The sequence below is a fragment of the Debaryomyces fabryi genome (genome assembly GCF_001447935.2).
Source record: "Debaryomyces fabryi strain CBS 789 chromosome Unknown contig00018, whole genome shotgun sequence".
NCBI classification, from domain to species: Eukaryota; Fungi; Ascomycota; class Pichiomycetes; order Serinales; family Debaryomycetaceae; genus Debaryomyces; species Debaryomyces fabryi.
This window is the reverse complement of record NW_015385444.1, coordinates 37,999-51,785: the sequence shown is the minus strand read 5'-3', so window position 1 is coordinate 51,785 and position 13,787 is coordinate 37,999. Positions and strand designations below refer to the sequence as shown.

General features: G+C 38.3%; 6 protein-coding genes across 6 annotated transcripts; 2 read left to right on the top strand and 4 right to left on the bottom strand.

The window, feature by feature from the left end:
- Positions 1–197: 197 nt before the first annotated feature.
- Positions 198–3,941, top strand: HST6 (ATP-binding cassette alpha-factor transporter; the record flags this gene model as incomplete). The annotated part of the gene is made up of 1 exon (XM_015610189.1): positions 198–3,941. One exon carries the CDS (start codon positions 198–200, stop codon positions 3,939–3,941), a length of 3,744 nt encoding a protein of 1,247 aa, XP_015468981.1.
- Positions 3,942–4,110: 169 nt separating this feature from the next.
- UBA1 (E1 ubiquitin-activating protein) lies at positions 4,111–7,176 on the bottom strand (the record flags this gene model as incomplete). Its single annotated transcript, XM_015610188.1, has 1 exon — positions 4,111–7,176. The coding sequence occupies one exon, from the start codon at positions 7,174–7,176 to the stop codon at positions 4,111–4,113; it is 3,066 nt and encodes a 1,021-aa protein (XP_015468980.1).
- A 1,538-nt stretch (positions 7,177–8,714) lies between these two features.
- Positions 8,715–9,926, top strand: AAF1 (C2H2-type transcription factor AAF1; the record flags this gene model as incomplete). The annotated part of the gene is made up of 1 exon (XM_015610187.1): positions 8,715–9,926. One exon carries the CDS (start codon positions 8,715–8,717, stop codon positions 9,924–9,926), a length of 1,212 nt encoding a protein of 403 aa, XP_015468979.1.
- A 222-nt stretch (positions 9,927–10,148) lies between these two features.
- Positions 10,149–10,382, bottom strand: ECM15 (Ecm15p; the record flags this gene model as incomplete). Its single annotated transcript, XM_015610186.1, has 1 exon — positions 10,149–10,382. One exon carries the CDS (start codon positions 10,380–10,382, stop codon positions 10,149–10,151), a length of 234 nt encoding a protein of 77 aa, XP_015468978.1.
- An 811-nt stretch (positions 10,383–11,193) lies between these two features.
- Positions 11,194–12,408, bottom strand: GLG2 (Glg2p; the record flags this gene model as incomplete). The annotated part of the gene is made up of 1 exon (XM_015610185.1): positions 11,194–12,408. One exon carries the CDS (start codon positions 12,406–12,408, stop codon positions 11,194–11,196), a length of 1,215 nt encoding a protein of 404 aa, XP_015468977.1.
- A 268-nt stretch (positions 12,409–12,676) lies between these two features.
- CDC10 (septin) lies at positions 12,677–13,756 on the bottom strand (the record flags this gene model as incomplete). Its single annotated transcript, XM_015610184.1, has 1 exon — positions 12,677–13,756. One exon carries the CDS (start codon positions 13,754–13,756, stop codon positions 12,677–12,679), a length of 1,080 nt encoding a protein of 359 aa, XP_015468976.1.
- Positions 13,757–13,787: the final 31 nt, after the last annotated feature.

The following is a 13,787-nucleotide window of genomic DNA, read 5'->3' as shown; positions in this document are numbered from 1 at the left end:
AGTATTGTCTACTACTCAGTAACGCTCACCACATATTTTATTGTTAAGTCTCAAAATGGAAAATTCTAAGATAAACCTGAAATAAGGACAAATTTTTCAAGCTATCTTTATAAACTTTTCAATGACCTACGCTGTTATATGAATGAAGGCAAATGCCTTAACAGATTCAATTCCGTTTGTTTTACAAACATCTCAAAATGACACCGAAAGATAACAAAATTTACTTGTCAGAATCCATCAGTGATTTTGATGAAAAAAAGTTTGAACCTTATGGAACAGACCAAAACAAGAAGCGGATACAAGACGATATCGAAAAATGCCATTATGGTATATTTATGTTTGTCGTGAGAAATGATTTTCTATTCATTTTGATGGCATGCCTTTGTATGTGTGTTTCTTCTGTGGGAATTCCATTGCAGACCATAATTTATGGCAAGGTATTTGGTAAGCTAAGCGATTTCTATAAAAATGAGTATTCAGAGCTTGATGTTTTCATGTCGGATGTGAGATTGTTGTGTGGATTAATAATGTTGATAGGATTCGTAAAAATGGTTGTTACATGGGTAGGGATCATTGCGTGGATGAAATTTGGAGAGAAACAATCTACTCGGGCACGAACCAGAACGTTGAATCTGATGTTAAGTAAAAATATTGCATGGTTTGAAAGTAACGAAAATCTCATGGGAGAAATCTCCCAGACTAATAGGTGTATTGAAGAATTACGGTGCGGTACATCAGAGGTAGTAGGGTTATTAGTTCAAACTATAGCTTCAATAATAGCCCTTTTTGTTACTGCGATGGTTCTGTCTTGGTCCTTAACATTAGTAATTATGGCTAGCGCTCCTCTTATGGGGTTATTTGGCTGGCTCTTTGGTAGATTAACTTATGAGGCTGCAGATTTGGAGAATGAATTAACTGCACAGGCTTCAAAGATATTGGATTGGTCTTTAGTTTGCGGTGCTGAGATAAGAATATTCAATGGAAAGTATTATGAAATGGCCAAGTTCAATAAACTTGTGGAACTATCAGCAAGTGCATATTACAAGCTAGCTAATGCTATAGCGTGTAATACGGGCATGTTAAAATGTTTAACCTTGTTGATGTTTGTGCAAGGCTTTTGGTTTGGAAATTACATGATTAGCATCGGCAAATTAAAAATAAATGATGTATTTACTTGCTTCAGTTCATGTCTTATGTTAGGTTCAGAGATTTCAGAAATCTCTATATTATTAGCGACTTTGAATAAAGCACAAGCCGCGTCATTCAAAATTGCCAAGGCAATTGAAAGTAATGAAAGTCTCAATGATTCGGGTATTTATCCACCTCTGTGTGAAGGTGTAATTGAATTGGAAAATATTAGCTTCAAATATCTGTCTAGACCTGAAAAGGTTTTGAAAGATGTGAGTATTTCATTCAAATCAAAAGAAATGAATTTTATTATAGGGCCATCAGGGTCAGGAAAATCTACGATATCCCAATTGCTATTAAAGTTTTACCAACCCCAGAGTGGTATAATTAGAATTGATGGACTTAATATTTCCAATTTGAGCACAAAATGGCTTACGGATAATATTACGTTGGTACAACAAGATCCAGTAATTTTCAATGAATCAATAAGGAATAATATTGGTATGGCAACAGTTAATAAATTTGTCTCCCTTAGTGATATTCCTGATTTGCTAATCGAGGACGCTGCAACATTTGCCTTGTTAGGTAGTGTAATAGAAGATTCTCGTGATGGTATTAATACAGTTGTTTCTCTGACCAGCCTATCTGGGGGTCAATTGCAACGGATTGCAATTGCAAGAGCAAGAATAAGTGATACTCCGATTTTGATTTTAGACGAAGCTTTATGCGCATTGGACATTAAGCATAAACAATTAATACTTAAGAATATCAAAGATTGGAGAAAAGGAAAAACTACTATAATAATTACTCATGAATTTGATCAGATAAGTGATGATGACTATGTAATTTTAATGGAAGGTGGAAATGTTAAGAATAAAGGATATATGTTCGAGCTAACTCATGAGGATTTAATACTTGAGGATAGATCTGGATTAAATAATAAGTCTCATGTTAATTGTAGATGTTCTTCGAGATTATATAAAGCGGGCACTACCAAGCATGATTCGATGACCTACCATTATCTAAAGAACCCGGCTGTATTGAAAGATCTTGAGAAATGCTCCGAGTTAAGTTACACAACAGATAGAAGACCATCGGAGCTACTATCAGTTTTATCAATATTACAATATTGTAAAAAGACAATTGATAATAAGACGTTGATTATTTTTGGAATAATTTTATCAGTAATTGGAGGTGCTACAAGTCCTATATTTTCCTACTGCTTTTCTAAAATTTTAGTCACTATGGTTAACGCTTCTATTGGAATGAATATAAAAAGGGAGTTGATAATGTGGTCTTGTATAGTTGTGGGAATTTCCGTAGGAAGTGGTATAATCCTTTATTTATCACTGTTTACAATGTCTTATGCTAGCGAGAGGTGGATTGTCAATCTTAGAAAGTTAGTTTTTAAGAAATTAAATGAGCAAGAGGTATCTTATTTTGACTCAGAAACTACTCAAGCATCAGAATTGACCGCTTTATTAATGAATGACGCTAGAGATTTAAGAAGCTTGGTATCTGAATTTGTAATTATTGCTACCAATCTAATTGCAATGCTTTCAATAGGAGTTATATGGTCAGTAATAACAGGATGGAAGCTAGCTTTGGTTGGTGTTTCGTTCGTTCCATTAATTTTAATTATTACACATGCTTACTCATTTGTATTAGAATTATCTGAGAATAACTACAAAACAAAGGTTTCTATTTTAGAAAACTATAATCATGAAATTGTGAGTGGAATAAAATTAATAAAAACACTTAATCTAAATAAATTTTTCTTTAAAGAGTTTGTGCTAAAGTTGAACGAAGTCAACAAAGTAGGATCTTTAAGAGCTGTGTGTACTGGCTTTGGCATTTCATTATCTGATTTATGTACTTCGTTGGCTACAGGTACTATATTATATTATGGTATGGAATTAGCTGGGAAAAGAGAATACTCGCAATCACAATTGATTCAGGTAATAACAGTTCTTTCATTTTCAATGACCAATGCAGCAAGTCTATTAACCGAATTACCCGATATTGCAAGAGGACAGAGAGCAGGTACTTATATTATTAACCTTTTGAAGCTAAAACCATCAGGAGTTGAAAATGACGGTAGTATTAAGCCATACAAACTATGTGATGATAGAGTGATTCGCTTCCAAAATGTTGATTTCCAATATCCTAATACACGAAACCCGACACAATTAGTCTTGAGTAAACTTTCATTCTATGTTAATAAAGACGAAGTTGTTGCTATCACCGGAGAATCAGGCTCAGGAAAGTCAACCATTGGCGCATTATTGTCGAGGCTATACAGAGTTACGGATAGATCCATATTTGTAACCAACTATGATATTAATAAGCTAGATATTGATTGGCTAAGAGATACAATATCTGTTGTCACCCAGGTTCCAAAGTTCTTTGAAGGTACGATTTATGACAATTTAGTCTATGGAATGGAAAGGAGTAAGATATTATCAGTTAGAATTGATCATTGTTTAAAATTGGCTAACATTTATCCATTTATAATCTCATTGCCAGAAGGAATACATACACGGCTAGGTGAAGGTCAACATTCTTTAATATCTGGTGGTCAATTGCAAAGGTTATCTGTAGCAAGGGCATTGATTAGGAAACCAAAAATATTGATAATGGATGAGTGTACCTCTAATTTAGATCCTCATAACACTAACTTGATCATTGACTTGGTGAAAAATAACTTGTCAACACAAAACATAACTATTATCTTAATAACTCATAATTTAGAAATGATGAAAATTGCAAATAGAGTAATAAACATAAAACAGGGTAAAGTATTGGAAGGATAGGTCAAGTTGGCAAAAAGGAATTTTTAAAAATTGAAAAATGTGTAATATATACATACATATAAGGTAACTACTAGTTGAACAATAATATTTTTATTTTATTAGCGATTTGTATCTTTAAATATTTATAAACTTCAAAGAAAATTAGAAAGAGCAAAACATTTTATTGTAATTATAATTTAACACAAATATAAGGAACTTCCACATCTTCACCTTCTTTATCATCACAGCATACTTCAAAAATCAAATTCTTAACATGACTTGGAATATCTTTTTTGCTAACTTCTTTAATTAGATTAGTCAATTTCATAGCTAATCTATCCTTTACCTTTTTAGGAGGGAAGAATGAAGCATATAACAATGAAACACCGTAGGACAACATCGAAATTTCCAACCCTTCATTTTTCTCAAAGTGATCCAACAATTGCTGCAAAGTGATATCTCCCTCAATATCAAATCTATCCCAAATTTGGTCGAACGTTTTATCGTTGTATTTACCTTGAGGTGATTTAATCGGTTCCGAAAATCCGATAAATGGTAATGCCAAATTGATAAAACCATTCTTATACTCTTCGATATCGGTTTTACCACCAACAACTTTGTACAATTCGAGACAGACTAAACCGGTGACTAAAGCTGTTGTAGTAGCGATAGCAGGAATAATCTTACCAGCAATGAATTTAGTTTTAGATGCATCAGCAGTTTCAATGTTATAGTTTAAAGCTCTACAATTAGATGCTGCTGCAATAAATTCAATATGATGATTGGTATCATCATCTTTTTCAAACTCAATTGGATTTAATCTATAACCAGCTAATGTTGAAGGTTCAGGCAATGAAGCTGCAATTTTTCTAATTTCATCATCGTCAATACTGCCCGATAATTTGTTACTCTGTTCTTCAGCTTCAGCATCGTTAGCTGCGATTGTAACGCCTGATTTTGGGGTGAATGGAGGAATTTCAATTTCTTCCAAAGCGTTTTTATAATCTTCAAAAGTAGCCTTAGGCTCTTTCAAACCGTAAATGAAGGCCAATAGATTTGCCCCTCCAACAACAAAATTAAGATGATCGGTGTTATTGATATCAAATTGGAGAGGTTCAGGTGCTCTTTTAGGACCAGACCAAAATGGTGCACCATTTGAGGTTTTAGCATCTTTAGGGAAATTATATAACAATTGCTGGATTTCGTGGTTGAATTTATTTTCGAATTCCAATCTTGCCCACTTAATACAATCATTAAAAGTATAAGGACGCTTATTCAAGTAATTAGAAATGTTTTCCAAGGTACCTTTGATATCTGGGTTTTGTTTCAAAGTCTGTTCAACATAGTTTGATTGCGTCAAATATAAATTAACACTTTCAGGAGAATCAGCAAAGTAACCTTGGAATAAGGATTTAGCCCAAGCAATGGTATGATCGATCTTATTTGGAAACGACCTTAATGTACATAATGGAATTGACTTTTCTGGAGGGTCTTGAGAACTTGAATAAGATTCTGTCAAGTTAGGAATAACCACTTGAGTGTTACCCTTAGTACCTAAAGTTCCAGATTCTAATAATGGCTTTTTATAGAAAATACAACGACGATCAACATAAGTTCTAGCATCAACATTATCCAAGGCATTAGTGACAAAATCTAAGTTATTCCAGAAATTATCATCGAAAATATTTTCAGTATCTTGTCCAACTTTTTCTAATTTTGCCTCGATTTTACCCTTTAAGTCAGGGTTCATAGCCTGAACAGCAGTAGCAGCCACGTCTGATTTATTCTTACCAACATCCTTTGGTCTAAAGAGGAATTGTCTGTTCAAATTAGACTTTTCAATTGAATCCATATCGGTGATGATAATTTTACCATCTGGGCCCGAACCTAAACCCATCATGGCCCAATTCTTCAACATTTCACAACCAATAGCACCAGAACCCACCAAGAAAACCTTTAAATTTGAAATAGTTTCTTGGTAAGGCTTACCAAAAACGGCAATTTGTGAATCATATCTTGTACCTAATGGCTTACAAGTTTCAGCATTTCTTGGGAACTTGTCAGTAGGAGGTAAAGATTCCAAAGAATCAAAATAGAACCATTGCTTGACAGGACCAAATTTAGAAGAGCAACACTTCAAAACTTCTTGGGCAATTAACCCACCATACAAGGCAACCATCCCTGGCAAATCACCAGTTGCTTGATAAGAAAGTTCTTTAATTAATTTCTCATTAACAGAGTCTTCACCCAAGATGTCTGGATTTTGGGTTGCAATTTCAGAAACCAACTTTAATAACTCGTTAGCATCTTCTTCGTGACAAGGTCTTGGTAACTTTCCTTGGTGTCTGGTTTGAAAGGCGTGCAAACCTTGGAAACCTAAATGGTATTGTGGAGGCCTATCAAATTTGGCAAAGTCAGAGATGACATATTCTGGATTCTTTAATTGTTGAGATAAAGGTTCGAAGTTAAGAATTTTAGGCACTTTAACTTGCTGGTACAAACCACCCTTGATATAGGTACCGTAGCTGTCGCTCATTTTAATCTTAAACGCATATGGACCTAACACTTCAACCTTATGTGGAGAACCGTCATTTAATTTTTCCATACCTTGGATTTCAGAAAACTTGACAAAGTCTCCATCTTGCAAGCCGTGTCTGTTATCATCTAACATGGTTACGGTACCATCTTTATCTATATCGGACACGATACCAGTGAGAGGCTCTTCACCGGTTTGGTCTATAACGCTGAAGTTTTTACCGAAGTCAACGAACACTTGACCAAATAAACCTCTGATGTCAGCACTGATGAATCCAATATCCTTAGGGTGAGTAAAGTTGTTCAATCTGACTTGCTCTTCCAATGTGATATCGGTGGCAACAATACACTTGAACAGCGCTAATGTCGACTCAGATAAGTCGTTGATTATCGAAATCGGAACGTATTGGTTCAACTCTGATAATTTCGTCGAAGATGCCTCTGCTCTCGTTTTGCCCAAATCAGATTCCGATAAGAAAAACTGAGTTGACAAATCACTCAATTCCACTGGGTGAGGATCATACAAGCTCAACGACTTGACCCCGGCCAAAGCGACGTTTTTGGCGATTTCAATTCCTAATCCTCTCAATCCGATTATTAATACGTTGGCGTTTTGCATTTTTATCATAGCTTCTTTGCCCAAGACATATAACTGTCTCGAGTACAAGCCTTCATCAATCGACCCTTGTGGGGGCGAATCTATCTGCATGTTATCTGACATGTTGTTGTTAATTCTATTCCTCTTTACCTAAGGAACAACTAAACGTTAAGATTGCCACTAGAGAACCGTCTGAGAGGTTGCGGCACGTGACCGATGTGCAAAGGCCCATTCATCTTCATACGTACCAGGACCCGTAACGACTACGTGAAGGTGTAGGATTGAATGAGACAGACTAAACGTGTAGTGACACGGAGGAGCTGCAATCGTCCAAAAAAGAAGTCAACGGGGACCACTGAACCCCGTTGTGGCCCAATACGCCAACATGACAGCACACTCGAGACAACATCATATTGTGGTGCGAAGATCCCCGAAAAAATCACCACCATATGAATGCATCCGGTTCGAACTCCCGATCTCTTCTCTTCCAGGATTCGTCTTGTTATCTAACCACTAGGCCATATACTCCGGTTTCCCCGACAACGCCTTGCGGCATTCGCGTGGCCGGTTCTTCTACATTGACACTAGCATAATCCCTCCATAATATTGCTATAATATTAGCGTCATAGTAGCTCTACCCTGAATCACTACGTACCTTACATATTTTATAGTAACTCTTATTTTGCTTTCTGATACATTTATTTTGCTAGACATCTCATAATAACCTCTTTTGGCCTGGAATTTATCCCATTAGTGCTAGTACCTCATAATAGCATTGGAAGATATAGCCGCCACATTAGCACACCACTTCGTTGAATTACATTTCCGAAATAGTTCAACTGCCCCCGCTGCCACGACTCCATACTAGAGACCCAACCACCCACCATCACAGTTACGGCACACCGACCCTCATCCTCGCTGCCGTCGAGGTGATCCTGTCAATCTAAGCGTACTCCAAACGACTATTGTGTAGTTGGTGCGAACTATTGTTCGATACGGCAGGCTAGACCTTCTCCCGCGACTCTGGGCGTACGCCTGGAAACGCCCCTAACCGGGCACCTCTGGTATGGCCTGCCGGACGTGGCTAGCCAGGCCCTTCTCCCAGGCCCAGCCCATCCACCGTCATTCGCCGGCGATCCTCAAATCGACCAATGACCCGTCGCCGTCGCTTACGCTCTCCGTGAGATTATCATTCACCGCAAATATTTCACTTAGACTCACGCTGATTCTCCCGCCTTCCTAATCGTCACATTCCAGCCCGCACCCCTATGTTATTTCTCTACTATTATATCGCTAAAATTATTACTGTGCTAAATAGATAAACAACTATATTAGATACCCACAAATATCCACACCTGCCCACCATATACATCCACATACACTGTACACACATCAAATACCCAACCTTTCTCCATATCATATTATTTAATGCATGACACGTACAGAACTCATCTACCTTCCAATCGAGCAAGACATTCTGAGGGGCCGCAGGCGGGAGTTCTCTTCTGGGCTCGTAAATCAAATAATTACGGGAGTCGTAAAAAGAAAAATATTTGTGACCGACATCAACACAAAAGTCTATATATATAATAAACGTACCCCAATGCGAACGTTCAAGAAGGTAGAAAATTTTAGAAGTTCGAATTTTCACGCTTCATATTATGAACAACCAGATAGCCAACGACACCAATTTTAAGTGTGAACAAATGTCGTTTGGACTACCTAAGGGATATAATTTAAGTACACACGATGGTCAGCCGTTGGGTCTGCAGATTTTGGGACAACCGGTGATGGGCCAGCAGGTGATGGGCCAGCAGGTTTTGGTTCAGCAACAGGGAGCAAAAACCCAATACAAGGAGTTTGAACAGCCTCGATACTATGGATCGTCGATGGTGGTGCAACAACCGTATGTGCAGGGAGGAAACCAGGCTGGAGGACAAGCAGGAATTGGCAATGGACAGCTAGGGGGACAGGTGGGTGGACAGGTGGGTGGAACACCATATATGAACCAAGCAATTGTATATCCCACACAACAACAGATGTACGAAACGAGACCAGTGAACAGCTATTTATTAATACACCAGGGACAGGACCAAGGACAGGTTGCGGCGAGTTTCTACGGGGCAGCTCGTACACGGGCTGCACCGGAGCAGCCAGTAGTGTACGAAGGGTTCATAGAGCGACTCCAGCAGCTGTTGCCGGTGCCACCAATGTCACGGGTGGCTATTCGTCCTGAGATCAACTTGCTGCTCAACCAGAAGAGAGCCAGACGTAAGTCGAAGTTTTCCAAGAGCCAAGACGATTTAATTGTCGAGCTAAAGCGCAAGGGTAAGACATGGGTGGAGATCGCCGAAATATCGGGAGTGGGCAGTTATCTTGCTGCCAGAAACCGTTATCAGGTCATTGTGGGACAGCAGGGGAACAACAACTCGTCGTCGTGGGGAGATGAGGACAAATCGACCTTGAGAAAGCTTTTGGATGAGGCCGAGATTGAAAAATGGAAGTTCATTGCTGCTGAGTTGAGTAAGGCTACGGGTAAGTCGTTCTCTGACAGAGAGTGCCGCGAGACGGTAAGAATGTTATTTTGGGCAGACCCAGCATCCTTTAATGTGAGTGAAGAGACTGTAAACGAGTGCTACAAGGAGAAAAAGATCACCGAAAGAGCAAACGAACAACAACTGTACATCGACAGTGAACGCCATTATGCCCAGCCGTTTTTCTCCCAAACATCCACCTCTACAAATACTTCTCACACATCGAATTCGTCTACCGCGCTGTCACATCCTCCAGCTCCACCACTTAACCTGTATCATAGCTACAATTCTAAATCATCCCCCGAGTCAATTGACAATTACGCCGGTAGCTACTACTAGTATGTTATTTGATTCTTTTAGCATGTATTATATACTTATTTATGGATTTTGGAGTTTTATCGTTTAATTCTTGACACTAGGCAAAATGCCTAGTCCTTTTACATTTTCCTAATATGGAACGACCCTTAACGACTTGTGTATTCTTTCTACTTACATACACGTTACTTTATCAAAACTCTTACCACCATGCGGTGAGTCTCTACTATTTTTTGCACCACTAGATCATTCTTTATTTAACTGTTTCAACTTAGATTCAACCACATCAATCTTATCCTGAGGTGATTGCTTCTTATCCACTCTAGAACCAACTCTTATGTCACTCTGAATCCTTACTACCCCATTTTTATGCAAAGTTTCATGCATCTGTCCAATTAACTCCATCACTTCACTCCAAGGGCCTGCAATTGTTGTGCCGGCACTATGCAACGTACAATCGAGATGAGATTCCCTGGCCATTTTAGTAATTATCGTAACTTCATTTGAAACAGACGCACTGTTGGTCCCGATCTATCATGTTAGTATACGAATGATCCACAGTAGAATCAACCTGATTAACTTTCATAATTGTCCCCTACATACCGGAATCATACAAACATCAGCAAGACAATGTAAATCAACTGTCATTTTAATACCTTTTAACCTGTCTTCACTACTAATTTCTACCAATAGACCCAATCTCCTTTTCGATTTATGTCCCATTTATATGCAGGCATCACCCCATTTTCCAACTGCCAATATTTTGATACTAAAAACGGTATTTTTAATGTCTCATTGCTGGCATAGAGTGACAAGAAAATATTATATGATGGCCATTGTTGAATGAAAATAATTTCTGGGTAGTTCTATTTTTTGAAAAATATTCGTATTCCAATTCCGGCTATTGTATAGCTTCGTAGAAGTTATATAGCAAACGCACCTATTTACGGGCGTAAATTGCGTTCGAGGCGGACAAAGTGGCACAGTGGAATGAGGGCAATATATTGCTGTAGGTTCGACTCTGACGCATGAATTATTTGCCTCTTCTATCGGAATTGTATCGGAAGTATATTATATCAAATACTATGGGACGTAGTATATTAACCGTGTTAAAATATTATATCGAATTATATTCTACTTTAAATTATACTCTAATCGCTATAAAATTATATCATCTACTTATTGCCAATCTCTGATGTATTGTAGATTTTTGTATATGTTTAATAGCTCGAGGCGCTGTGTCATTAAAGTACCGGAGAAGTAGCATTGGAGTATCGCATGGTGGTCAACATCATGGATTCTTCAGCTTTTCTTGTTCTAGCTTCTTCTTCAACAAATTTACAGGTATCTTGGATACCCTTTCAAGCGATTCGTCTGGATCGAATCTTTCAGAAAAATGGTATGGCCTTGTAGTAGATTGGGTCGCCTTTGATCTTGTAGTACTGGATGACGTCTCGATATCATCCTTATAGCTCAGGGGTACCTTGCTGACCTTTTTTCCTCTGGACAGGTTATCAGACGGTCTAATTGAGGAGTGGTGGCTTGAGAATGCGGCAAATACTCTAGTGGGTGGCGCTTGATCGCGTCTCTCTTCCCAAGGGAAAATCGACGGGGTCTTCTCTGGCAATTCTTGTTGCACTTTACTATCGACAGATTCAACATCCCAGACGTTTGCGGAAGGCTTGATATTTAACGCACTTGCCTCGCCTCCCTTGGAGCCAGATCCGGTGGTTTGCAAGAGGTATTGTACTGTCTCAGGGGAATAATGCTTGTTAAATGCACTCCACCAGTATTCCTTGAACCTGTCGTATCCACCGAACATCCATGGTTTCTGCAGACCAATAAAATGTAAAATCCTAATATCTTTGAAAAACCGATCGAATGCTGGTAAGTATTGATATGACTGCGAAAAGGTCACATTGTAAAGAAATGGAAGTCTAACCCAATTCAAGCCTTTAGAAGCGACGTTGAAAAACTCGTTTAAGAGCCCCTGGTCTGCCCCATCAAATGTGTTATCTTCAGTCTCAACAAATTCATTTAATTCGCTATAGACAACCATACTCGGTTTCAAAACTATCACCCCTGAATTAAAAATATCTGGCCATCCACTATCAGGCGAGGCCGCAATCTGGTTTGATCCAATCTCTATTTCAAACAAATCGTCTATCCCTTGCACTGGTAAAACGTCACAATCGAGATATACCAATTTGGTATACTTTATTTGCTTCCAAAGCAAGATCTTGGTGAATGTCACCGCTAATTCTAGTCTATTCAATTGAGAAACCAATTTATCAACAGGAGATGTTACCAAACTTCCATCAATTGGTATAATGTCATCGTAGACCTCTTCAATTAATTTTGTCAGCTTTTCGCTAATTTGGCTTGTGTCTAGCAATATAGCTAACGGATGGCTCGTTTTAAAGTCTTTCTTCAAAACTTTTGCCACAGTTAAAGCTCCTGGTAAATACGCTTCATTCACTAATAAAGTGATGTAAGCAACTGTCATTCTACCTTATATTAACGTATTCAAATTACTATAATGAATGTAAAAATAAGGGGATTTTATGTATTTCTCTCTTATCAATAACTTTTTACATTAGGAAATCACATGGCCAGCCACATCATTCTTTGTTTACTTTTCACTTACATGAATCTTTTTACGATACCACTAGCAATACATACGTATTGAACTACATTAGGGAAACCTGCTAATCGCTACTTGTAAATCCATTTATAAATATTCACTATTATAATCTAAATACATTTTTCTCTAACTATTGGCGTGGGTATGCATTGTCATTTGGAAGCATACTTTGGGTGTGTTGTGCAGCAGGTGGTTGTTGTTGTTGCTGTTGTGGTTGTTGTGGTTGACTCTGACTTGGTTGGTGCATCGATAAAGGATTGGATTGTCTATTAGGGTTGTTGGCGTTTTCCTTCAAGGCAATTAATTGTTTCGATCTAAAGGTTTCGTAGTGTAACAAAGACGTAGTTTCGATCAAGTCCTGTAAGTGGGTTCTGGTCAAGAAATCTCTCAAGAATACAAACTCACATTGAGATACGTCCTCAACGTTGATTAAGCCCCATCTGGTCTTTCTGCCCTTGACGAGCTCCCCGTTGATCTGGACTTCTCTTTCAGACCCAGCAATGGCGAACGGAATCAACGACTTGATGTCCTCGTTCAATTGTCTTTCGTCGTCGTACAAGTCCTCGTTGTCGTATGGGTATATGTTGAAGTTGTACTTGATGAATTCGTTCTGTAACACTCTCTTGAATTCACTTCTTTCCTCCAAGGTCAAACTGTCCGACTTAGCGATCACTGGAACAACATTGGCAATCTCTGTCAACTTCTTCAACACTTGCACATCCAACTGCTTCAATTTTTTCCCGTTTGGTTGGATGAAATATAATATACAGTGCACTCTGGTGTCATTGATGTATCTATCTCTTTGCGCAGTTAATTCCTTTCTCAAATACTGGGAATGCTGTTCCTTAATGTACTTGACCAATGGCTCCCAACATTTTTCGTTGTTTATTTGGTCCCCGAACCCTGGTGTATCAATAACGTTGATGTTCAATCTGACGTTGTTTTCCACTAAAACGTGCGAGCTAACCTTGATTTCGGTGGTCTTTTCAACTGGTTCTGCCGCATGTCTACGTCCATTTGTTTCTGTCAACTTCGACGAAAATAATGTATTGACCAATGTACTTTTACCCAATCCTGATCTACCAACCGCCATGATGTTGAACTGAAATCCTCTCTTCAACAATCTATTCTCAATTTGAGTAGTAATGGTATCGAAACCGACATATTTTTGCGGTTGAACAAAGTGTGGTTCGTTAAGTGTTTGTGACATACTGTTTGATTTGCTTTCACTCAATTTCTGT